The 27,341-nt window shown below is 36.4% G+C and overlaps 1 protein-coding gene across 5 annotated transcripts in view; it reads left to right on the top strand.

The window, feature by feature from the left end:
* TBC1D4 (TBC1 domain family member 4) overlaps window positions 1–27,341 on the top strand; it is a 173,842-nt gene that overhangs the window by 73,233 nt on the left and 73,268 nt on the right. The window contains exons 1-2 of one of the 5 annotated variants that reach the window (XM_014568298.2): window positions 13,728–13,732; window positions 16,939–16,942. The exons of 3 other annotated variants lie outside the window; for them this stretch is intronic. Coding sequence is in view for 1 of the 2 variants with exons in the window: in XM_032496870.1 (XP_032352761.1) it covers window positions 16,897–17,004 (108 nt within the window). In the remaining variant the exon portion in view is untranslated. Of the gene's footprint in view, window positions 1–13,727; window positions 13,733–16,881; window positions 17,005–27,341 lie in introns of those variants that run through there. One more of the 5 variants, XM_032496870.1, reaches the window with a different exon arrangement.

A 27,341-nucleotide genomic window follows, 5' to 3' on the forward strand; every position in this document is an offset into this window, starting at 1 on the left:
CTGTTGCTTTTCCCCATCCACAACTCGTGTTCCCTTTTCTCCAGCCTTCAGTAGCAGTTTCATCAGTGCCCTTTTGGCTCCCACGAACTGTCTCCTCAAGGTCTCCACACAGGGCCCACTCCCAAAGCCAACGCACATTGTTTAGGTTTTTGTTACAGCACCACCTCGTTTGTAGAAACTGACTTTTGCATTGCTTATTGCATAACAAATGACTCCCACACTTAGGGGCTTCAAATGACAACAACATTTCTTCACTCACCGCCCTGCAATTTTGGTTTCTCCATGCTGAGAACAGTTTATTTCTACTCTATATGGTATCTGTTGAGACTGGAGTGTCATGGTGGCTTCAAACATCTGGAGCCTGGTTCAGTATCTCTTTTTCTCCTGTGGCCTTTTTACTCAGCTGGTTTGGGCTTCCTCACAGCGTGGTGATCTTAGGGTGGTCTGACTTCTTACACACCTGCTGGCTCTTTTGCAGAGAAAGCAGAGGCAGCCAGGCCTTCTTGGTACTGGGGCTTGGAAATCCCAGACTGTTACTTCAGTTACACTCTATTTGTCAAAGGGCAAGCCCTGATTCAAGGAGGGGGGTGCATAGCCCTCACTTTTCAGTGGGAGAATGACAAGAGAATTTGAAGCTATCTCAAATCCACTGCACTAGGATAGTTCCTAGGTTTTGCTTTAGGTATCTTTGGTAGACCATAATATTATTCACTTGGCCTGAGTTTTCTGGGAAAGGTCATGGTTTACTTATGGATACATTTCAAAGAAAACAGGTCCAAAACAAAACAAAACAAAAAGAAAAAAGGAAAAGAAAGTGGTCTTGTCAAAGCTGTAGACTGACTCACTCTACCTCTCCCTGCCCTCTTCTCATAATAAAATAGATCTTTTGCTATTGTCAGATTTTCTACCCATTATTTCAATTTCCTCTTCTATCAGCCATAAACAGCATTTCTTCTTTTTAAAATTAAAAAAAAAATTTAATAGACTTTTTAAAGGTTACTTTCCATTTATAGTTATTACAGAATATTAGTTCCATTCCCCATGTTTTTGTACAGTACATCCTTGAGCCTATCTTATACCCAATAGTTTGTGCCTCCCACTCCCTCACCCCGATATTGCCCCTCCCTGCCTCTCCCACTGATAACCACTAGTTTGTCCTCTATATCTGTGACTCTGCTTCTTTTTTTTTTTTACATTCACTAGTTTGTTGTTATTTTTTAGATTCTACATATAGGTGATAACATACAGTATTTGTCTTTCTCTGTCTGACTTGTTTCATTTATAATATAATAGCCTCCAAGTCAATCCATGTTGCTGCAAATGACAAAATTTTGTTTGTTTTTATGGCTGAGTAGTATTCTGTTGTATGTATATACCACATCTTCTTCATCTTGTCACCTGTTGATGGGCACTTAAGTTGCTTCCATGTCTTGGCTATTGTAAATTAGGGTGCATGTATCTTTTCAAATTAGTGTTCTTTAAACAGTATTTCTTAAGTTTTCTATGTCAATTCTACTACCTTTTAAAATCTCTTTTCTTCCACTTTCATTTTTTTAGTTTCTGGTATCTGTATTTTTTTTATGTTGATAAAATTGATATTATTATATCATGATGTGCCCATACCTAATTTCACGCTTTGTTTTTAGATTGGTTTTAAAATTTGATCATTAGTAATGACTCATGCTGTTGTAACTGTGAATATTCACCAGAGTCAGTGTGCCATTATTACATGTCTTTTGTTTTTACAGCTTTTTTTTTTTTTCCTGGAGTCTCTACCAATTTTTTCTTGCCTTCTCTGTTTAGTCATATCCTTAAATTCTTCTGGCATCTTAAGCAGTCTACCCAATCTGGAAACCCTTCCTTTCCTAGATACTCCTCAGCTAGAGCCCTCTGTTACCCTGTTTCAGTTGGGATGGATGGCACTGAAGCCTGTGGTCCAGCCTTCAAAACTGGGCTCACTATTTCCTTGGTCCCATGACTTCCTGTTTCTTATTGTACTCTTTTGTCTTGTTCAAGCATATTTTTAAATAACTTCTCCAAAGTGAGTGTATGTCAACCTTCTGAATCTTTTTTCATCTGAAAATATGTCTATTCTGTGACCAGAATATTGTCTTCAAGCATCGTAGGAAAAGAAATACCTGAGTATTCAGAACATTGTCTCCTAATTATGCTGTAATATAATGTAAGGGATGTAATTACTTGTTTTTGTTTTTACCCCCAAATCTCTGTTATGATTGTCCATTTCATCATTGTTTAATTTTTTTCTTTCTCGTATTCATATTTTTGAATTGTAGAGCCTGCAGTCAGACTGCAGTTGTTGGGTTTATTTATTGATAATTAATTACATTTGATGACAAATGTGTAAAAAATGCAAAAATGTTTGAAGTATCCCCTTTTAGTTTTTATTTAAGGCTCTTTTTGCTTTTTTCCCTAGTAAGATGAGGTCAAACTGTTAAAAACTTGTTCCAAGACAATTTGTCTCTGCTGATGAACTTGAGCTTCTTTTTTTTCAAAAACACTGTCAACAAGATCTGAAAAGATTTTAGACCTCTGAGTGGTGGTGCTAATCTCAGGTCAATTCTATTATCTCCCGTTTGAACATAGCTGTTGAGATGGTAAAAGGTTGAGATATAAACTCCATTAACAGCATTCATGCCCAGAAGAAAAATGTGCTTTATTGTTTTAGTATAATGAATGGAACTATCTGAGTCTGTACCGAATTTTTCTACACCTGTGGAGGTGTGAGATTTGAAGCTTGTGACTGTTAATGAAGCAAACTGGGTTAAGCATTTACCCTTTACATAACTTAGCAGCATGTGAAATGACTCTGTGGAAAACATTGCTTGAAAGCAGGAACTACATTCATAGCAGGTCATGAGACAAATAAGGTGCTCTGTTGGAAAGTCCGGAGCCAGTGGGTTTGCAAAAACAATCTGATCCTGTATATAAATGAGGAAGCTTAACAGAGCAACTAATTAAAGTGGAAGGAACGCATAAGTTAACTGGTTCCAGAGCCATGATACATACCAAGGTGCCTTTTTTTCTTTAGTGGATTGTGAGCTTCATAAACTGTTTGTAAATTTGCTATTTCTAGTAACTCATCAAATAATGTAAGGACTCTTTATATAAATACTCTTTGACAGTACCTAGATATCTTATTATAGTGGTGGAGGAATGCGTTTTATATTATGACTTGCGAACTTCACTACTCACTTAAATTATGTGAAAGAGGTCTTCTAGTGCAGAGTCAACTTTTTACACATCATTCCTTAGAAACTCCACAGAGTTAAGAGCTGCATCCTCTCTGGCGAGGAGTCACTGGGGAGAGACAGCAGTAGATATGTTCTGTTCAGGCCTAACCTTACCCATTGCGAGGTAGACACAAACCAGTTCAAGTACCTGCCAGGTTCCCATCCCTTTGGATTTTAGAGAACTTCTACTTTGTCTTTAAACTTCCCTCATAGGATTACTTTAATACTTAAAAGAACAGCAATATTTTTTGCAGAAAATACATTAAAATTTGGTAAATTCATTTTTTAATTCATACACGTGTATGTGCAAAATCTCTGTATTTACTGCCTCTCCTCTGTAAATGGTTGCTTATGTCCTTGGAAACCTCTGTACTGAATGCAATCTTTTTTTTTTTCTCCTAAGATGATCATCTTTTTAAATTTATTTTTAAAAATTGAGGTAACATTGGTTTATAACTGAATGCAATTTTTAAAAATAAAATATACAAATTGTATTTGAAACTCAGGACAATCCCCAGGTTCAGGACCAGCCAACAATTTGTGGGGCTCATTGAAAGGTAAGATGCAGGTCCTTGTCTAAAAAGCAGGAAGACATTGCCAGTAAAGGTACTAATTTTTTTTTAAAGCTTTTTCCTTTTGAATGCAATCTTTATGAATGTAGTGATTTTTTCCCCTCTGTGCACTTAGCCAAATCTAGCAAGCATATATTAATTGCTCAGTGCTGTTTGTTGAATGAAATTAGATACAGACCCGTTCCTACTGTTGTTTCTCTTTAACTAGGGGTCTGCACTATGTTAGTGTATTGAAAGCGCCGTAGCATTGCTTCCAGGGTTCAGTGTCACCAGCAGGATCATATATGATTTGACTTATCCTGAGAAATAAAACAGGGACCAAGCAAAACAGCTAGCTACATTCTTTTTAATTTTTTTAAAGATTGGCTGGCAAATCTGGCTTCTGTTATACTTGAAATATGAAATATAATTATTCATGTTATTTAATAATAAGATGTATATTCTAGCAAGTATTTGGCATATAGGTGGTTCTTGCTGAGCTCTCTTATTCTTTTCTGTGTTTTTCTTATTTTTTTAAACGAGCACAGCTGAAACATCTGACAAATTGATTTAATAAACAGCCACATTGCCATCGTTCTTTTCATGAATCTCAAAGCTTTGGATGACCTTTTGTGTTTAATACTGTTACTTATTTTCCATAGTTCACAAGAGCCCTGGCAAGATCTAAAATCTGTGGCATCTAAACTGTGATTCTGCTAATCTGGGTTAATAAATAAGAAAATAATATGACAATATGAATTTGAGCTCTGAGATGATAGTGAACTTGGATTTACTTCTCTAAGTTAATTAAACTTGTCTTGATGTCTTCACAAGGTAATTTTATAAGTCAACTTGAAATTCGTTGAAAAGCACTTTGTAAGGTATTGGAAAGTCCATATTGTGTAGACTTGAACTGTTCATAGCAAGCCAAGTGGGTGGTGGTGGGTAGTATAATGTCTGGTGGTTCGAGTACAGCAAAGGCTCTCTACCGATTTATACTTATCAAAATGTACAGAACAGGGCCTAGTACGCAATAAGCCCTATTTACTTTTTATTATATAAATATTAAAAATCAAGAAAATATTAATTGCTGTAGGAAAAAGGTAGTTAAGTGCAGCAGTCCAGAGACCAGGTTAGTAGGATGAGGGTCAAAGACAAGGTTTTCAGCAGTAAGCAAGAGATGGTGGCATCTGATGTCCAAGGTGTGTGTATGTGTGTGTGTTTGTGTGTGTAGGGTAATGTCTGCATTTACAGTATAGTAAACAAGGCAGAAATAAAGGCACAGATGCAGATAGGTGATTAGATGTGGAAAGAGGAATCTGAAAGCTTTTTTTTGGGATATTATCCAAAAATAATATGTATTTTATCTATCTATCCTACCCACACACATACATACACATATGCAATGCTTCTGACAAACCAAATAATAGAGAAAGATGAGATTTTCTCTTTTGACAGTTGCTGACTCATATACCTTGAGGTCTGCTGTAATTTTCTGGTCTTTTTGTTAACCTCTTAGAAGTTCACGTGCAGCATCCCTAAACTTTCACTTCATCCCTTGAAAAACACATCAGTACATCCTTGAGGAATATCTCTAACCCTGGCCATACGTCATATGGTTCTAGTTGTAGTAAAGATAGGATTCAAATAAGCATATTGCTTCCCTGTCTTAAGTATGAGAAGAAGAGTCTGGAATATTGTAATCTGTCTGTTGATTAAAAAAAAATTCAAAATATCTGAACCCAGAATAGATGGTGAGCAACAATGGCTCATATAGTGAGCATTTATATGTCAAGCATATGAATTCTCTCATTTAATCTTAACAATAATCATTTGAAGTAGGTCTCACTAAACCTTTTTATACATGAAAAAAGATAAAAGTTTTAGAGACGCTAATAATGCATTTGTATAAGTTCACACAGCCAATAAATTGTACAGCTGGTATCAGAGCCTGTTTGAATAGCTTTGGAAGGCTGGACTCTCTTCGTATGCTTTAACTCAGGCAACATATCGCAGCAGATTGAATACAGACACAGATAAAAGAATCCAGCTCCCTTCTATCAAGTCAGACGTTAACGAGACTTGCAAAATGTAAAACAATATCAGTCTTCTCACTTAATTTTTGTTTTGAAAAATTAAATTAGTTTTAATGAAAATGTATTATTTATGTTAATACACAATGATTTGTTGCTATTTTAAATGAATAAATTAATAAATGTTTAACATTTTCTCAGTTGTAATTTCTAAAATGATAAATATTCATTGACATAACCACACACACAAAAGCTCTTTGAAGTCTCTCAACAATCTAAAGAATGAGAATTGCTGTTCTAGAAAGCACTTTAAAAACGATAAAGATCTATGATTATTGAGATGGAAAAGTGCGCAAGCTACATTTTCAAGCACAAAGGGGGTCACAAAATTTTGTGTTTAGGATGACCTCATTTGTTCAAAATTTTATTCCTTTACAAACGTAATGTGCATAAGATATATCTGGAGGGTATTCTCTAAAATTTCAGTAGTGGTAATCTCTGGATGAGTATTTTCTTATTTATGTTTTATTATTTTATTAGTTCACAATGAGCATGTATCATTTAAAAAAACAACAAAGCTCTATAAACCCACATTTTGTATTTTTCCAGCAGGTGTCATTTTTATAAAAACATGAAACCATATAAAAAGTAAAAGCCATATGTTCATAAAAACTGTTATTGTAATGCATTCTTTGTAGACATTCTAAATCATAGTTATGATTTGTCGCCCAAGTTTATTGCCCAAAACTTTAATGAAGCGGTTTGAATCTACATGTTTAAGACAGTGTTATTGGTAGCTTGAGCCAGAAGATACTGATCCGAGGTATCTGATAATGCAGCTGTACATTAACAACTCTGCTGTGCTTTTTCTTTCCTGTCTACTGTTTGTGAATAAGCCTTGTAAGAGAAAATGAGACTGATGATGTTTATAAAAATACTGTGCATTGTTTAAGATCATAGCAGGCCACAGTGACTTTGTAGTGTACACAGTCATCAGAAGACACTGTCACAGAAACCCAGTGTTTGACGTCTACTTACTGTTACAGTCAAGCAATCTTTGGTCTTATCCTTTTCTCAAGATTGGAAATTGTCATCTTCATTCTCTTGATTCAGTTAACATGATTTAGCGTGTGGGTTATGTAAATCTGCAGAATCTAGGACAGTTTCTTATCAGTAAAATGAGGATAATTATAGAATTAACTCAAAGGATGATTGTGAGGATTAAAGGAGAAGCAATATATAAAATATTTAGAACAGTGCCTGGCACGTAACAATTACTCTATAAGTGTCAGCTATTATTTTCTAGAAAGTGCACAAAATAAGTCCACAGCAAATATTACTTACAAAGAACTAACTTTCCCCACTATTCATTTACACGCTGTTCCTATATTTACATTAGCGACGGCCATGCAAAGCCTCTTATCAGCTTTTTTTTCTTTTTAAGAGCCGGCACCTGCTTTTCAGGTGGCATTCATACTTTGATTAATACTATTTTCCCAAAGGAAAACACTCTGGGTTCAGGCAAGAACCTGTTTAGTATTCTGATCTGGGGAGGCGAGCAGAACCACCATTTTCTCTTGGATTATTTGCTTGCTCATTCATTCTTTCAGTTATTTTGCAAACATGTACTGAGTGTGAGCCATGTGTGCTAGGTCTTGTGCTGGGGAGAGGGATGAAGGCATGAGACGCAGCGGTGGAGCAGATGCCTTTGGGAACTAAAAATAGTGTAAGTGCCCTTCGGGGGAAGCACTGGGTGCTGTAGGCGATTTGGAGGGGTGTGTGAAGGCTACTGGGCTCTTGGGTCAGGTACCAGTTGGAAGAGGCTCTGGAGGACAATTTTCCTACATGGAATTGTGTTGTCAGAGGAGAATGTGGACAAAAGGACCTTCCAGGCTGAGGAGCAGTAAGGCTTTGTTCTTCACCTCCCTGGTTCCCCTTCTCTGAGGACATCTTATCTCTGCTGATAAACCCAAGAGGTCGTTATGCCCAAGAGGCAGTTCGCGTGGCAGATTTATTAGTGATGCTCTCATGTACTTCGCGTTCTGTTCGCTAGGCTAAAATAAAAGAGAGCACATGTGTTTATCCAATAGTTACAGGTCATCAAAGCTTTTAGGCATATTTAAGAAAGGCAAGGAGGTTTCTGAAAGATGTTTTCCCTTAGGTTCTAGGAATCATACCATAACTTGAGAGATTTTTTAAAAAAATACAACTTAATGATTACTTTTGTTTATTTCAGAAATGTTGAAGGAATAACCTCTCTCAAAAAATTTTTTTTCCTGACTCAGCCCACAAACTCATAGATCAATCAAGAAAATCACTTAGCTGGTATTTGTGTAAGGAAATATTTTATTATAAATGAATTTCAAAAATGTGGGCTCATCTTATCTTTTACAGTAGCATGTCTTTTTAACTGTCCCCCACTCCATCTTTTCATGTTGCCAAATTGAAGTAGAATTTTCAGGAAACTGGGGAGTTACTGCCAAGTTGATTTGGAAGCAGTGCTGCAGGGATATCCAGGGAGGATTGTGTCAGCTCACGGGAGGTAAGTTTAGAAATGGTTTAAGAGCCGGAGAGCAAGAGATGAGAAAGAATAGTTCAGGGAAGCTGGCAGACTGTGTGTCCAGGAGACAGATAATGAGATGAGAGAGTATTAAGCAAGGAATTTGAGAAGCTTGTTGGAGACACAAACAAGAGGACAAATTACTTGCAAGTCAGAATGTAAGTACCATGAGGTTAAAAACAAAATGTTTCAGCAGTTTACTCAGTAAATATTTATTGAGTGCCTACTGTATGCCACAGGTGGGAGGGAGATAATTTCTATTTAAAGAATTCAGGATAGGCTTTTGATAGAGTTCATAGTATTAACTTGCCCTTGAAGAGTATATAGAGAACGGAATTCTAAAGCAGGGTTGTCCAGTTGAAATATAATGTGAGCCACGTATGTCATTTAGAAAGTGCTAGTAACCACATTAAAAGAAATAAAAAGGAAGTTAAAAACTACAAACTTCCAGCTATAAAATAACTGTCATATGGATGTAATGTCTAGCTTGGACACTGTAGTTAATAATACTGTATTGTATTATTGAAAGTTGCTAAAAGGCTAGAACTTGAAAGTTTACATCACAAGATAAAAACATTTTGTAACTTTTGTACAGTGATGGATGGTAGCTAGACTTATTGTCGTGATCATTTCACAATATATACAAATACCAAATCACTATGTGGTACACCTGAAACTAACATAACGTTATATGTTAATATATCTAAAAAAAAGAGTAGTTCCTTGCTTATTACATTTGTTCAATAAAAATTTGCTGATACAAGGAATTTAAAAAAAAGAAATAGGTGAAATTAACTTTAATAGTATACTTTAATTAACGTAGTGTATCCAAATACTGTAACTTCAGCATGTTATCAGTATAAAACTTGTTAATGAGATATATTATGTTTTTGTACTAACTCCTTGAACTCTGCTATGTATTGTAACACATCCAATACATCTCAATTCAGGAGCTGACTAATCTCATCTTTTCCCACTGATTGGAAGATTTCTCATAACTGATGACTTGTCATATTCTAGTTTGGTATTTACTAACTATATGGTTTGAGACAAGTGTTCAATCTCTCTGTGTCTCCTCTGTAAAATGAGAATGACAGCAGTGTACTGTAGGCTTGTTGTTCTTAAGATTCATTTTTATATGAACTGCGGCAGTGGCTGCCTACTGTCAGAAAGTCTTTTAGAAACATATCGGGATCCTTCCATGGCTTCTTAGGTTCTCATATATCATCATCTCCAAATACTTGAGAAGAATAACAATGAGTCTTTCCAGTAAAAATCATGCATAGCTTTTTAATTATTCAAATTTTTTCTTATGTCTTTTGGTAGAATTTTTTTTTTGCTGCTCTTCACATAGACTCTGCACATTTAAAAAAAGGAAATTATAAATTAGATTTTGACTTTCATTGTATTTTGGAACTGCTTGTTGAAGTGTATGGAGAAAGTATTAATTAGAGTATATTATTAAGGTGCTTTGCACTTTAATAGTTCTAATAGTTTTTACTTGATAATTTTGGGGGAGGTCCCTAGATAGTCATATCATATGTAAATAATGATAATTTCATCTAATTTCCAGTAGTTCTTCTATTTCTATATCTTAACTCACTGCAATATCTACTTTACGAACAATGTAAAATTAAGGGTGATAATGGACATGCTTCTCTGTTACTGACTTTAATGGAAATATATCTCATATTTCAGTATTTATGTATTTTTTATTTAAGGAATCATCCTTTTACTCCAAGCTAATCAATTTTCTTACACAGGAATAAAATGTTGACTTTTACCTTTTTTGTATCTATCAAGGATCTATGACTTTTCTTCACTGACCTATCTGTAGGTTTCCTAATGTTCAATTGTCTTTCTATTCTGTTACAAATATTCTGTGGCCCCACATTCTGTTAGTATACTAGTGTATCATTTGCTAGTATTTTATCTATCAATTTCATATCCATATTGATAGATTGACACTGTAAACATACAGCTGTACAGCTCTGATATCTTGTGTTATTATGCTTTACCTTGTGTGTATGTATTTGTATTCATTTTAGAGTTTGAGCTATCAGAAAAGAAGGACCATTTCTTTTTCATGTTTGCATGCAATACTCCTAACTCATGGTGCCCTCATGTTCTTGCTGCACTGAGAAAGAATTTGATAAGTGTTTTTTGATTTGGCCTTAAATTCGATGACAGTTTGCAGAGAAGGTAAAGATTTGGGGATGCCAAAAGCCTTAAAGTACTTGGGCAATGAGGAGAGAGCTGGGGGCTGTAGAGTTCATTTTCATGAATCGCCAGAGGTTTCAAGTCAGATTTTTATTTGGGCAAAGTTGAAGCAAAAATATGGAGCACGTTCTAATACTTGTATATTACTCTTTAAGAATACATAGAAAATTTAAATAATTAGAGGAATCCTGCAACCTGATAGAGGCAACATGTATTGTCTTTTGCAAGTTGTTTCAAACCAGGAATCCTGGGGCTGAAAGTGAATATTGGGTTCAGTCATTTATAGACGGTAGAATAAATGATTAAGTAGCAGTTATAGCCCATTCACCCACTGGACGATAGGCTTCATGAGGAAGGACTAGTGTTTGTGGGAAAGTGATGATTTTCTCATAATGACTTGGATGCATAGTGTACATCAAATGGTTGATGTGATGATGAGGAGAGGAAGAAAAGTTGCTATTTATTAAGAACTTATTGCATCAGACACAATGTTAAGTACTTTATAAACATTTTATTCTCACAGTTTTAATAGATTGTGGATACTATCTGTTTTATAGATGTTGATACTGAAGCTAAGAGAGGCTAAATAATGTGTCTAAAATCACATAGCTATTCAGTGATGGAGCCGAGAATAAAACCCACATCTGCTTATTGGAAAGTTTGTGACCCAGTCACAATTAGGCAGAGTTGGTGTTATGGGGAAGGTATTTTGAAGTAAAAGAAAGTGGAAAGGTAAGGGCCTCTTTGCAAAACAGAAACTCTCTTCTATTTATTTAGAGGGTAATAATGAAAACTCTCCCAGTGGTGTAACACCAGAAACTTTGGAGACTGACTACACCAGGCTTACTTTGTCGGGAATCCTGTAGGAGGTGGTGTTATGGAAACCATGATATAGAATAAGAAGGTGTGAGCTTACTTGCTTTTTTCCTTCTTCAAAAGAATAAAGTATAAGAACATAAAATGCTGAGGAAGTGGAGTGAAGAAAATGAGGGACTGATTGTTTATAAATTCAGTCGATCTTTTTAAAGACTCAAAAAATGTAATCTTAAGGAATCTTGTTCATTACCATTTTAGAGAAAGACATCTCAGGTTAAAAAGGGTCTGCCTTTTAATAGAAGAGTCAGATAAACAAAACTGAAACACTTAAACGCCAGGTTTCATGTAAATATATTAATTTTGTCAATGATGGTCAATGTGTATCTAGTTTACTGGATCAGCTAGACCTGGGAATTTTGTCTGACCCAGGAGAATAAAAGAGCCCTCTTGGAAGCTGATGAGTTACTTTATGAAATGAGACTATATAAGGTCCCAAGGACTTCTGTTATCTGTTAACCATCAAATTGCTTTTGTGTTTACTCTTTGCTCAACATCTTGGTATCATGTTTGTAATAGATGTACATCAAATAGACATTTTGGTATATGAGGTTCCATATTACCTAAGAGGCTGTTGCATTCTGAAAGCATTCATTCAGTTATCAAATATTTTTTGAGTACTGAACTTTTGTTAGGTACTGTGGCAGACATGGGGTGTACAGTGGTGGTAATTAGTTCTATGATTTTTGTTTGTTTATTTGTTTCCTGTTTCAAAATATGGAGTTTTATGAAACTGTAGGGATTGAGAGGAAGTAGTGTAAGAATGACTAGGTGATTTTTGTAACATTTTTCATGTGTTAATCATTTGACAACAGTTTCTAATCATTAATATAGACTTAATATGCATTTGAAGAATTTTTGGTAATTTAACCAATTTTCAGTAAAATAAAAATTTAAAATACATTGACGGATGTTAATTTTTTATTTTTTTATTGAGTTATAGTCAGTTTACAATGTTGTGTCAGTTTATTGATGAATGTTTATGATACAAGTTGAATTATATGGAAAACAGCCCTAAGGCTGAACAAAAGACAAGGAGCAAAATCATTTGGATGGCATTTGCACTAACAAAATACTAGATTTAACCATAGTATTAATGTATCCTTAACATATTACCATAATTGTGACTGATAGCTTAGAACCTTTAAAATATGAAAATCTCAAATCACAAGATTTTTTTTATTTCAAAAGGGAAACTTAAGGCATTGAATAGTTTCTAGCAATTAGAAGTATATTTGCATATCATTAACATATTTTTGCATGCTACTTTATATATTCTTTTTAACAAGTTCCCAAGAGAATTCTCTTAGGCCTGGTTTAATAGATACCTTTAGATATTTTTGATATAATAGAATATCATTAAAACAGTTTTATAATTCAAATTTTTACAAATTCTGAATGATCTTTATCAGTGAAATCATACTTAAATAGTACAAAAATAAGTGAATGTTTTTGTTCATTCGAGTTTGAGGTTACAGTTGTGGTGCCGATAGGATAACACTTATTTGTATCATGTAATTGTTGAAACTGGGCCTTTTTGTTCCCATTGGCTTTAAGGGCCTTTTTGAAAAGTACATTAAAGAGAACTGCTGAGACATTTTCTTCTAGAAACAAGCATGGTTGTAATAAAGAATCAGAGTAATTTGTACAGCAGACCTTTCCTTCCATGGTTTTGAAGAACAGAGTCTACAAAAGTAAGCAGATGGGTACCGGGGTTCTTCTTGCAGGACTCCAGCACTCATGAACAGATTTCCCAGATTTGACATTTCACTGCGTCACTCTGTTCGAAGTTGAAGGTTCTTACTCATCTGCAAAGTTTTTGATGTTTATTTAGCAGCTGGCTAGGAGCAGGGATCCCCCGTGTTACATTGAAGGTATGACGTTCACACCTTAAATCAGACAGAAAGGGAGAAGTGGGGAGGGATAAATTAGGAGTTTGGGATTAGCAGGTACAAACTACTATATATAACATAAACAACAAGGTCCTACTGTAAAGCACAGGAAACTATGTTCAATATCTTGTAATAGCCTGTAGTGAAAAAAAATATGGAAGAGAATGTGTATAAATATATATGAATATATATATATTCTGAATCACTGAATCACTATGCTGTACCCCTGAAACTAACACAGCATTGTAAATCAACTAAACTTCAATAAAAAAATCAGACAGAAACATTTATATTGCCCCTAGTATATACTATATATAAAGACATATATATATATATATAAAACATACCCCAAGTGATTAAAATCAAAATTTACAAACAACTACAGTTAACTCTCAGCTGCTCAGTAAGTTCCTGTAGTGAGGTAAGTGCTGGTTTAGAAGGTGACAGTGTTCTCTGTGCTTGGCCCATTGGAATGAATTGACTCTGTATTTCCCATGATGAAACATAATTAAGAGTTTACTTTATATTAATTGTTTTTGTCTCATTGCTTTGTGACCACAGCAGAATAATACAAGCAGGGGCATATCACAGGTTGAAATAAATTTTAGGTGGTTATTTGTGGGTTGCTGCCCCATTGCTCTCTCTAAAGAACTGTAAGAGTTTACGTAAGGACCAACAGCTAACATAGTTCTATTTGAAAAAAATTTTTAGAAATTTCAGTGATGACTGTAGATGTAGCTTGCCAGCATTGCCGTCCCAACTGCTTTGTTATCTTTGAGTGAGAAGCTGTGATCCCGTGACTGACGTTAAGGGCCGGTCCGAAGGTTTTCTGCTTCTTCAGTTTGGGAAAGTTTTTGGAACACTGAGTCCAGTCTTATCTTAAGAACATATTTTTAGACGGGAGGGGATAGCTCAAGTGGTAGGGTGCATGCTTAGCATGCATGAGGTCCTGGGTTCAATCCCCAGTACCTCCTCTAAGAGTAAATAAATAAATAAACCTAATTACCTCCCCCCACCAAAAAAAAAAAATATTGAAAAAAAAAATTTCTGCAGCTTTGACACGAGTTTTCTTTTTACAACCATTAACATGATATAAATACCCCGACATACCTATCCTCAGCTTTTCTTTTTTGAAGAGCTCTGACTGATGCCTTTTTTTCCTGATGAATCATTGACAATTACAAGAATGCAAATTGTTCCCGATTTCTGTTCTCCCTTCTTCTTTAGTAATAGAATTTTAAACTAGGTGTGCAGGCCATCCAGAGTCAGAACTACATTTCTTAGCTTCCCTTGCTGCTAGAAATTCCTCTAGTTCTGGCCAGTGGGGTGTAAATAGATCTTTTGAAGGGGGCAACTTCCTTGAGAAAGAGAGAGCCCATTATTTGTATGTGTGTGTGTGTGTGGATACCTCTTGCTCTTTTATTCTCTTATTTACGTTTTCTTCACATCCTGCTGCCTGGAATACAGTTGCCACTATTTTGGACAATGGGGTGGAGACTCCCAGGCATAAGAAGGAGACAGAAGGAGCAAGAGTCTTTGATATTTAATGACACAGTGGAGCACCAACACAGACCTACACTGCCAACTGGACTTTTGTGTGAGAGGGAAATAAACTTCTGTTTTGTGTAATCACTGTTACTGTTTTGGGTTTCAGTCATAGCAAATGAACTCACTCCTGACAACTGGGTTCAACAGGTTCTATGTAATATTAACAGACTTTTGACATCTATATTAATATATATTCTCATAGACTTATGCTAGTCAGGACTCTTAGAGGCAAGGGTAAAAACCCCCACCCCTATGAAAGAATCCCAGAACTGAGGAAGACCAAGAGCACATTAGTCACACCTTCAAGGATGTTTTCAGCCGGAGACCCCAGGACTCTTTCTCTCCAAGTTTTGATTTTCATCTAGGTTTCATTTTGCATTTCTCTAGACTAGCTTTTTCCAGCGAAGGGATGTGGCCATCTGTTGTACCAGACTGACTTGCTCAACAGCTTGAGACCTCCAATGGGAAATAGCTGGGTCTCGCCTTCAGTTTGAAAAATATTAGGGAGCTACTCAGGTTGACCTGACTTGGGTCCCAGGTCCACGGCTATGTCTGTCACAGGTCCCATCGAGATGGTATGACCTCCATTGTGGACTACTTTGTGGGCGGTAGAGAGATTGGAACTGGAGGAGGGTGCAAAAATGGGCAGTGTCCACTAGAACCATTTGTTCCAAATTAAGGTGGGTGCTGTTTAGATAAAACACTGCCTGTTTCAGCTGATAAGTCCTTCATAAATGATTTATGATAAGAATCATCTTATTCTTCCTTGAAAGCTGTTCATGTATGAAACATACAGGGGCTGCTAGTTTGCTTCGAATTTGCTCTCTGACTTTGAAGTGAATTTTTGCAAGATGCAGCTCAGCTAGATCTCGTGGAAAATTTTAATGAAAATAATTCTGGCCACATTATCACACTGTACAGGCTAGTTATTAGTTGCCACTGAACAGATTTCCTTCATTTCGTTTATCTTCAGTCAAGTTGATTATAATGTCAGCCTTGAAGCATAGCTGTAATTATTAATCCTTTTAATATAGCTGTGAGGAAGCAATTGGGTATTAGAAAATTAAGACTACTCTATTATGAAAAATATTTCAGTGCCACACATTCTTTTTAAAATTCTAAAGTGAGAGTTTCCTTCAAGGAATTAAAATTTGGTAGTTAAATGTTTGACATATGTGAAACTTGATGAGTAAAAATATGTTTTGGGGGGTGAGGCTTTGAGTTACCAAAGTTTACTTGAAGTCTTAACAAATTTTGAAAGATAAGTTGTCATGTGACTGGGTTCTGTTGATGGGGAGAGGAGATCTCTGTCCACAGGTCATGTCCAAGGGTGAATGGGGCTAGGTTTGTGCTGGGCAAAAGCTAGCAATGACACAGTGCACTCATACAGGTGGCTTTCAAGCAATCTGGTGACATTTCAGAAACGTAAAAGGTGCAGTTTTATTGCTTTGGGAGTGGCAATATTTGTTAATCTGGTTTCCAGTCAGATGTCTGCAAGGTGCATGGTCAGAATGTGTTCTTTCTCCAGGACTGAGAAAGGCTCAAGCTTTTCATTGGTTTGTGCCATCAAAGATTTCAGGAAAATAGGACTGTTTGAATCATCTAAATCATAACATACTCTCCCTTGGTTCCATTCAGCCAGACCACCTAAGAGAAGAGGAGTGGGGCGGGGAAGGGGGGATTTCTTTGATATTTAATGAACAAAGAAGAATATCTTTAAACAGCCAGTATCAGCTCTGAAAAAAAGTCTTTTCTGATCAGAAACTGTTCTAGGTAATGGTCACCCTAGTCGCAAACAGAAGGAAGGAACAAGGGTCCAAAAGGCAGGTCCTGATGCAAAATTTCATTGTATAAGTTTTTCATTTCATTGGGAGCAACACTGCAATATGAGTCGTGTTGTTTTCCGCAGTTTGCCCCACCGTGCGCGCGGAGGCAGCGCAGAAGTGCGCACCAGTGTGCGCAGTCACCATGCCGGGTCCCCGCGTTCCCTGTGCCTGTGGGACAAGCAAGTCAGGTCAGAGATCAGGCATCTGGTTACTTGTGACTGACTTTCCTTCCAGCTTTAATTTTGGAGAGGTATGTAAATATATATATTTATATATATATATCCTAGGGTAGCAGGCGGTTAGGACTATTTTTCTTTGGAAAGGGGAGACTTTCGCGCATTGAGGGGTTAATGATAACGTTTACAAGTAACTGATGACTCTGAATAAAAGTTCAAGAATGTCAGATTATTCTCATTGGCAAGGTGCTCATTCACCACTGCTGTGGTGGTATAAATATCTGAAGTGATACGGAGGCCAGGACGAAAATAGGTTTCTGAGAAACCCCGGGGCATTTTTTTTTTTTTTTCTTTTTGATAACATTACAGCCTTATCGACAGATCTCAGCTTGAGCTTGTCACCTCCCTCCCGGTCACCCTGGGCTTAGCCGGCGCTCCCTTTCCTCTTTTCCCGAGGCCCCGACCATTTCACAACCGAGCGTTGCTCAAAAAGTTCTCCTCTCAAGAGTTGAGACATTTCTAAAGTTAAAACTCCTTACTGAAGTGCCCAGTCCTAGAATTTTGTTTAGATGAGTTTATACTAACTGTATCACAATAAAGGACCAAGACATATGTTTCTTATGGTGTTTATCATGTCCTGTTTGAAAATATCTAACGATTAATTGTGATCAGGTGCTGATGTTAATATAAATTTTTTTTCAATCAAACTATTTTATTAACTTATTCATTTTATTGCCAAACTTGTTTGATCAGTTAAAATGCCAGTTAATTTACTTGACAGTGGTAAACGTCATAAGACTAAAATGGGAGTAATGGTAATGACATTTTATAAGCAACGGCATTTTTTCAGTAACTTATATTTTATTTTTGCTTAGGTAAACTAGTTCATGTGGGAAGGCTCCCTCTAGTGTTTGTGGGAGTAAATACAAGCGGCATTGAACTATACTTTCAAAAGATTTTGTATTTTTAGTGCAGTTTGAGGTCCACAACAAAGTAGAGAGGAAGGTACAGAGATTTGCCATATACCCTCTGCCTCACCACATGCTTAGACTCCTCTGTCATCAGCATCGCTCACCGGAATTGTGCATTTGTTACCAAGGATGAGCCTATATTGACACATCAGCTAAAGTCTCTAGTTTAACTTAGGGATTTTTTTTTTTTTTTTTTTTTTTGGTTTGTACATTTTGGATTTGGACACAATTTATAATGATATATACATCATTATAATATTATACACAGTATTTTCGTTGTCCTAAAATTCTCTGTGCCGTGTCTCCATTATCCCCATCCCAGCAACCACTGAACTTTTTATTATCCCCATAATTTTGCCTTTTCCAGGTGTCCTATAATTGGAATCATGGAATATGTAGACTTTTCAGATTGGCTTCTTTCACTTGTCATATGCATTTAAGTTTCCTGCATGTCTTTTCATGGCATGATAGCTTATGTCTTTTTTAGCACTTGCTTAATATTCTATTGTCTGGATGTATGACTGTATATTCTTTCACTACTGGAGGACATCTTGTTTCCTTCCAAGTTTTGGTAATTATGAATAAAGCTGCTTAAAATATCCATGTGCTAGTTTTTGTGTGGGTTAAGTTTTCAACTCCTTTGCGTAAATACCTAGGAGCGAGATTGCTGGGTCATACGGTAAGAGTATGTTCAGCTTTGTAAGAGATCACCAAACTGTCTTCCAAAGTGACTGAACCATTTTGCATTCCCACCAGCAATGTATGAAAAAGTTCCTGTGGTTCCACATCCTCATCACCATTTGGTGTTGTCAGTGTTCCAGATTTTGGCCATTCTAATAGGCGTGTAGTGGTATCTCGTTTTCATTTGCATTTCCCTGATGACATGTGATGTGAAGCATCTTTTCATATGATTCTTTGCTATCTGAATGTCTTCTTTCAGGAGGTGTCTGTTAATGTCTTTGGCACAAGTTTTAATCAGATTTTTTGTTATTGTTGGGTTTTAAGGGTCCTTTGTATATTTTGGATAACAAGCTTTTACCAGATGTGTCTTTGGCAAATGTTTCTCCCAGCCTGTGCCTTGTCCTCTAATTCTCTTGATATTGTCTTTTGTAGGCAGAAGTTTTTAATTTGAATGAAGTCCAGCTTATCAATTATTTCTTTCATAGATCGTGTCTTTGGCATTCTATCTACAAAGGCATAACCATACCCAAGGTCATCTGGGTTTTCTAGATTTTGAGTTAATTTTTATAAGAAGTGTAAGGTCTGTGTCAAGATTTTTTTTTTTTTTTTTTTGCACGTGGATGTCAAGTTGTTCCGGAACTATTCGGAGAGACCATCCTTCCTCCATTGTATTGTCTTTCCTCCTTTGTCAAAGACCAGTTGACTATTTATGGGGGTCTATTTCTTGGCTGGCTATTCTGTTTCATTAATCATTAAAGGCCAATACCACACTGTTTTGATTTCCATAGCTTTATAGTACTATGTTCTCCCACTTTGTTCTTCTCCTTCAATATTGTGTTGAGTATTCTGGGTTGTTTGCCTCTCCATATAAACTTAGAATGTTTGTCAATATCTGTAAAATAACCTGCTGGGATTTAATTGAGGTTGTATTGAATTTATAGATCAAGTTGATGTCTGGACATTATCAAGTCTCATGAACATGGAATGTCTCTCCATTTATTTAGTTTTTGTAGTTTTTCTCATAGAGATTTTGTACCTATTTTGCTAGATTTATACCTAAGTGTTTCATTTTTGGGGAGTGCTAATGAGAGTGGTATTGACTTTTGTATTGTTAACCTTACATTGTGCAACTTTGCTATAATCACTTATTGATTTCAGGAGTTTTCTTTTGTCAGTTATTTCAGATTTTTTACAGACAATTGTGTCATCTCAGAACAAAGACAGCATTATTTCTTCCTTTCCAGTTTGTTTACTTTTTGTTTCCTTTTCTTGCCTTATTGCATTAGCAAGAACTTTTAGTGTGCTGTTGAAAAAGAATGGTGAGAGAAGACATCCTTGTCATGTACTTGACCTTAGTGGGACAGCTTTGAGTTTCTCATCATTAAGTATGATGTTAGCTATAGATTTTTCTAGATAGTTAAAGAAATTATCCTCTATACCTGGTTTGCTGAGAGTTTTTAATCATGAATAGGTGTTGGATTTTATCAAATGCTTTTCCTATATTTTTCTATTGCTGTGTCATGTGATTTTTCTTTTTTAGACTGTTTCATTTCAGGGTGCAAAGCCACTCTTCTAATTACTGGTTGATGCCTAAGATACTTGAGTTTTTAAGTTAACCTTAGGTTAAAATGCAAATTTCCCCCTGAAGAGGTTGTAGGCAGTCACATTTCCACATCATTAGAGCACAGAAAGGATAGCCTGAGGGTTCTAAAGATAACTTCACCTCACAATTTTGCCAACAGTCAGCTTTGAATTAAATTTAATGTTTTCTGATGGATACTGGATTTGATCTTCTTCTCCATCCTCATCTCAGCTGATGATCATGCTTTGTATTTTACTGGGCAATTAAAGCAGGCAGAGGAAAAATTCTCCAACCCCCCACCACTATGTCTTCCTGCATCTGCACCTTTTGAGATAAACTGTCCATGCCTCCGGTCAGTTCAAATTCTTCCATCATGCCCTAGATTCTGTCCCCTCTTGCCTCCTTAAAGACATTGCTAGCAATTCTACTCTCTTTCTCTCCACCATAAATTTCCCCTTCACTGTTGGTTATCCTCTATTGGAAGCTGTCATTTTTCCCATAAATGAAATAACCCACTTGTGACTCATTTGTACCTCCAGCTTCGGCCCTATAGAGTTGTCTGTACCTAACGTTTTGGCTTTTGTTCCTGAAATTTTCTTTTGAACCTACTCCAGGAAGGCTTCTGCCCTAAGCCTCACTAAAACTTTTCTCGTTAAAGTCACCCATGACCTCATAGTGCTTACTTCCTCCTCCTTAGAAACCTTTCATACTTGGCTTCCGGATACCATTCTGTTCTGGTTTTTACCCCTGACTCTTGTTTAATTTCTTTTGCTCACATTTCTCCATCACTCAGACTGTAGGCATTTGTATGCCTAGGGTTTGGTTCCTGGAGCTGTTTCTCTCTCTGGCTGTCTCTCTCTCTTTCTTGCTCTGTCTCTCTATGTCATCTGTCCTCACATTTTTTTAATGTACTCTTCTAATCTCATGGCTTTAAATGCCATTTATATGCTAATACTTTCCAATTTTTCTTTCTCAGTTCTTTTGTATTCCCTGAACTCTAGATACATATACTCAACTGCCTGCTGACACCACCCCTTGGAAGTCTGTAAGCTTCTTAAAATTGAGTCCAAAACTAAGCTCCTACTCTCTTAAGCCACCTCCCTCTCCTCGCCTCATCCTGTTTGACTGCAGCTCCAGTTTTCTCGTTCCTCTGGCCAAAACCCATAAACTTCATCCATGCCTCCTCTCCTTCCCTTATAGCCCACATTCAAGCCATCAACAGATCATGCTGACTGTGCCTTTAAAATTGTATCCAGAAGCCTGTAGCTTCTTACCACTTCCCTTGCTGTTGCTCTTGTGTGAACCACTAGTGGCTCATCCTGGGTGCAGTAGACTCCTGCCTCCTCACCCTCGCCATCTATTCTCCATGCAGCAGGCAAAGAGATCTTTCAAACAAGTGACTCAGCACTCTACAATGGCTTTCTGTCTCACCAAGAGTAAAAGCCAAAGTCCTTTCAAGGCCCTGCATGATTTAGATGCCCTCTGTTCCCCTCAATGGCCTCTTCAATCATCTCTTCCTGCTCACTCTCTCACATCCAGCCACACTGGCTCCTCACTGTTCCCTGACCACACCAGGCAGATTTCTGCTCCATCGTACTTGGTGTTTTATCTGCCTGGAATGTTCCTGCCCTCCATATCTGTATGGCTCACCTTCTTGCTGACTTCAGGTTTTTACTCAAATATTTTATAGAGACTCCTTTTTCTAACAGTGCAACTATTCCACACCCCTTCCAAATTTCCTGTCCCCCTCCCTGAATTATTTTTCTTACTGGCAATTTTCATTATCTACAATCATCTGTATTTCACTTATGTATTCTATACCCCCGACTACAATTTAAATTCCACAAAGGCAACATTTTTTGTTTAGCAGCAACTTCTCACTTCCTCCATCTCCTTACAGATCAGACTTACATTTAATTAATTAATTAATTTTTTTTTATTGAAGTATAGTTGATTTGCAACGTTGTGTTAGTTTCTGGTGCACAGCATAGTGATTCATTTAAACATACATATATCTTTTTCATTATAGATTATTATAAGATATTGAGTATAGATCCCTGTGCTATACAGTAGGTCCTTGTTGTTTATCTATTTTATATTTAATAGTTTGTATCTGCTAATCCCAAACTCCTAATTTATCCCTCCCCCACCCACTCCCTTTTGATAACCATAAGTTTGTTTTCTATGTCTGTGCGTCTGTTTCTATTTTGTAAATAAATTCATTTGTGTCATTTTTTTAGATTCTATATATAAGTTATATCATGTGATATTTTCCTTTGTCTGACTTACTTCACTGGGTATGATAGTCTCTAGGTTCATCTGTGTTGCTGCAAATGACATTATTTCATTCTTTATATGGCTGAGTAGTATTCCATTATATATAACACCACATCTTTATCCAGTCGTCTGCTGATGGACATTTAGGTTGCTTCCATGTCTTGGCTATTGTAAATCAGACTTACATTTTAGATTTAATTAAACGTTGTTGAATGCTTTCACTGTCCCAGCTCCATGTCAGGCACATTTGCACATTTAATTGAATTTTCCCAGATTACCTCTGAAATAAACATTGTAATTCCTATTTTATTGATGAAAAACCAGAGGCTGAGAAGGATATGGTGTCTTTTCTACAGACAATCATAGATACAAGAATGGGGCTTTAAACTCTAGACCTCTGACTGCATATTATGTACTTTTCTGATAGGCCACACTGTGGACTAACCCACTTTCAAAATAATGATTTCCCTTTTGAAAGGGAATTTGAAAAGGACTGTCCTTGCCTATCCTTTGCCATCTAACTTCTCACCCACCCCATTTTCTGTCTTATTTCCTTGTAGTATGAAACTCAGCCACTACTGAGTATCTTCCATTCTCTTAATCAATCAAAATCACATGATCCCCTGGATTTTTTCCTGTGTGTTACCCTCATATATTTAAATCTGATCACTTTTTCAAATTTGGAACAGTCATAAAGGCACAAGTCATATTTTCAAGAGAAGGAATTCAAAGACATGAGCAGTGAGGCAGAATTGGGGGCCCAGGGGCATCTTGGTAGAAAGTCTGAGGAATTTCTCTCTCTGATGTTTGAGTGAACTCAGAGGCCATCAGGAAAGCAGCAGTTAGAGAAATGCTGAGCCAAAAATGAGTATGGAGCAAAGTGGCTAAGAATATCTAAGAACCAAAGCCTAGTCTGAGAGGAAGCTGTCTTGGCTGAAGCCCAAGACTGAAACCCGGGTGACTTGTAAGACTGCAGTGTAAGGCGTAGAGATATTCTTGCTTTCTTTGGCTCCAAATAGTCTCATTTCTTGTAATCTCATTATTTTCTTCTTTCTTGGTTTAACTTTTGATGGAAACAGTTTGTTTCCACATCTGTGAAACAAGATAGTGGGGACGAGTGATTCCATACAAGTGCCTTTAGTTTTAAAATTCTGTGATTTTAAAACCACTGCATTACTCTAGTAGATTGTGACTCTAGACCTAGTGACAATTAGACCTCTTTTCTACTGTGCAAAACTTACCTTAAAATAATAATTTATGTATTCAACCAAATGCCAAGAATCGCTGAAGTTCTTTTGGATAAAAGTTAAAATGGTTTAAAAATCAGTTTTCTTTCTTATTAAGATTGTCAGACAGCCTCACCTTAAAAATGACAACCTAGGCTGAACGAACTTCTAGAGTAACTGGAGCTGGAACATCTTCATGGGTTGCCTGGTAATGGTTAGTGTTTCCTTGATGTAAATGAACTATTTCATGGCTCGTGTATATCTTCCAAAATCACTTTCCATCGGCTGAAGATGAGGTTTTAAAAGCCAAACAGACATTTATAACATTTAATAACCAAATTAGTCTTTTCTCAAAATGCTAAACTGATTTCAGTAGCTTCTTAAGTAGAACAGAATCAAAAAGGAAATCTACCTGTCCCCTAATGGCATGTATTACTTCCAAAGCAAATACATTTCTTTACTGTCTCTCTTTGATTGAGACTAGTTTAAATTATTAGTTCTTCTCATTTGGCAGGTTTTTTTCCATTTACTTGAAATGTTTCCTAGCATTTTTCCTCAACTTTTTTCTTTTTACACCTTTTCCCTCTTTTTTGTGCTTTGAAATCTTGCTGTGCCTACTGTAGTTATTATTAAAAGATTGATAATGAATCAGGCAGCTAAGCTCGTATCAGTTGTGAAAGAATTTACTCAGTTTTCTTTTTTTGCTTTAAATGTGTTTTAAGAAGCTTATTCTCACATTCATTCTTGTGTTCATTTTTAAGTGTTTGCTGAAGTTCATCTGTTTATCAGTGAACTCTTTGAGGAAGGAAGACATTGTATTATAGATTAAATTTCACCTACCTTCATAATTAATAAGCCTTGGACCCTTGTGATTATTTAAACAGCATAAGAAAAACAGTTGGTACTCAAATTTAAAATGCTGCTTTTTAAAGAAAGCTGAAGAGTCTGTCCTTTAGCCCTGAACAATCAGTGCGTTTCCTGATTGCAGAGTCAGGAAATACTTTACTTTTGAAGCAATAACGGTTATTCCCGGGAAGTTTTATAATTGGCTGCATGGTGATAATGTGGACTTGAATGAATACAACGAAATTACTGCTGGTTTATCTAGAAAGAAAGAGAACTTCTTAACTGCGACAAAGCGCTATTGCTAAGGATTACATCAGTTTGGCATATTCAGTGTTCTCGGAGAACGACTTCAATTTTCAACTGGCTTCCTGACCAAAGGTATCTTTCCTTTCTGCTATTCAGTATTTTTCTCCTGTGTTTGCTTAGGTCTTTAAACATCAGTGTGTGATAGTTGTAGAATTTGTTTTCTTTTGAAGTTAGGTGAAGTGTGATTTTTACAATACCATTGGATTTCTTGGAGTATGATAACTAACTGTGATACTTAATGAATGAAAAACAACAGCCTGACATCCAGGGATTTATTGGCTTTTTTTTTTTTTTTATTCTCTAGAGTGAGGAATTGCTTTAATGGCTGAATTTGGATCCTTGAATTCAAATTCTTTTAGTAAGACCACTGATGGTGTAAAAACAAAATACTAGCTAAAGGTGGCACTGTGCTTTTTCTAAATGTAAGGCATTTGGAAAAAGCCCCATTCATTTTATCATTTGTTGAATTGACTACCGTGTGTTAATGGCAATGAATAATGTCAATGACTTACAATATTTCTGGCTTAATAATAGCGATGCTTTCCATCTCCTTTTGATGTACTTTATCTTGCTCCTATATTGACATCGTTGCAAAAAATAAGCCCATAGAAATTTGGATTTAGGTGAGGACTTATTGACTATCTATCTAGCCCCCTGCTTAACTGGTGAGGAAACTCTTGGATGCAGAAGAGCAAAAATTCCTCACAGATCTGGGGATAGAGTATATGCCTCTTAATCCCTAGGTAGAAGGATTATTAATTCCCTTTTCATTATTGTTATTTTGTGTTAAAATCATGTGCTGCCATACTATAAAACCTTTGCCTTGAATTGGCATTGAATCTTCATCAGACTCTGAGATGTAGGCAAATTCTGAGCAACTGCGTTACTCGTAATGAGAGTACGAAAAACTAGAGGAAGCACCCCGAGTGTGTAGCTTGAGGTATCTCGTAGCATCTGGAGACATTGCAGCCACGCACATTACTGCCTAGTTGAGGTGAGCACTGAGCAGAGTGGAAAGCCACAGTGTCTGTTTTGGGGGGTACCGGATCTCTTGAGTTTTCAACAGGAATTCACTAAACCTATCTCAGTCCTGGAGAACTTTCCTCAGGGTTCTAGGTAATTGTTCACTATTTGTATACTTCTGTTTGCTGACAGCTGTCACTCAATTTCTTCCAAGCACAGAATTCTTTCCCAGTAGTCACATGGAAGAACTCTAGCAGACATAAAATCACCCCAACTCAGTCCTTTGCTTAAGAGCTTATAGTGTCATGGCAGAGGAGAAAAAGAGATGTTGAAAGATGCAACAAATACAAGGAATCAAATTCACTCAAAAACATGTATAAATACACATATAAATATGTTAGTTAACACTGTCCTATAGGAGAATACTGTTTCCCCAAAATATCCTGTGTACGTGTGAGTACTGGATGGAGATTTTGTGTTTCTCTTGTGCTGCTTCTGATTAATCCCTTAAATACATGTCTCAATAGAAGATTTTAATGGTTCTCTGACAAATCATTTCCACACTATGGATCTTTTCCTGTTCTTGCTTTATCAGTATGTACCTGCTGGTATGGGCTCTGAGTGTAGGCAGGGGCTGTATAATGTTAACTTTTATATGCATCTTTCACAATAATGATAAGCAAAAACAGCCAAGTTTTGTTAGATCAGTTTCATGGTTAAAGCCTCATTCCAGTGCAGGTCATTGAAAGCTGCATTTAGTCATGATTTGAGAGAAGATATTAAAGAATCTGTGTTTTATGGTACAGTTAAGAATTCAGATTATTGAAAGATTAAATTACTGACTCAGTTTAGTCAAGATGATGAGCTTTGCTTATATAAACTGAGTCATTAAAGGAATTATATTTACGTGTTGAGCTTTTCCCTGTGGCTGCAAGAAAGTGTCCTGTGAGACTATAGAAATTTAGCCACTAATCCGTTCTTCACGTAACAGCTCTCAATAGAATGTTAGAGAAAAAGTACAAACATGATACAACTAAGGTCAAAATGACTTTATTTGTGGTGTCTGATAGAATATAACTCTAATAATCATTAAAATATTTCTGATCACATCAAAATTCTGCAGGTTCAAAAAAAAATCCATACTATAAAACCTTTGCCTTGAATTGGCATCGAATCTTCATCAGACTCTGAGATGTAGGCAAATTCTACACTTAGGAAATTTAGGAGCACCAGGGTTGCAAAATGAGATGAAAAGTATTTAATGAAATACACTAAGTGCAGAAGGAGGGAGTCATCTATCTTAGGGCTTTTCCTCACCCACTAGAATCACTGTACTTTTTTTTGGGTTGAAGGTCTAGTTCACTCTCTGTAGCTTTGGCCCTTGTCAGATATGAAGGCAAAAAGCAAATGACAGGGGGCTAAGGTTGCTGATCATGTGTTAGTACAAAACATCTGACTTCCCCGGAGATATGTCAAGTGTTCAGGGTGAGTCAGTGAAACTATAGCATTTGGACTTTATTCTTTCATAGGAAATACTCAACTAGCAAGCTGAAAATCTT

The sequence above is a fragment of the Camelus ferus genome, chromosome 14, assembly GCF_009834535.1.
Source record: "Camelus ferus isolate YT-003-E chromosome 14, BCGSAC_Cfer_1.0, whole genome shotgun sequence".
Taxonomy (NCBI): Eukaryota; Metazoa; Chordata; class Mammalia; order Artiodactyla; family Camelidae; genus Camelus; species Camelus ferus.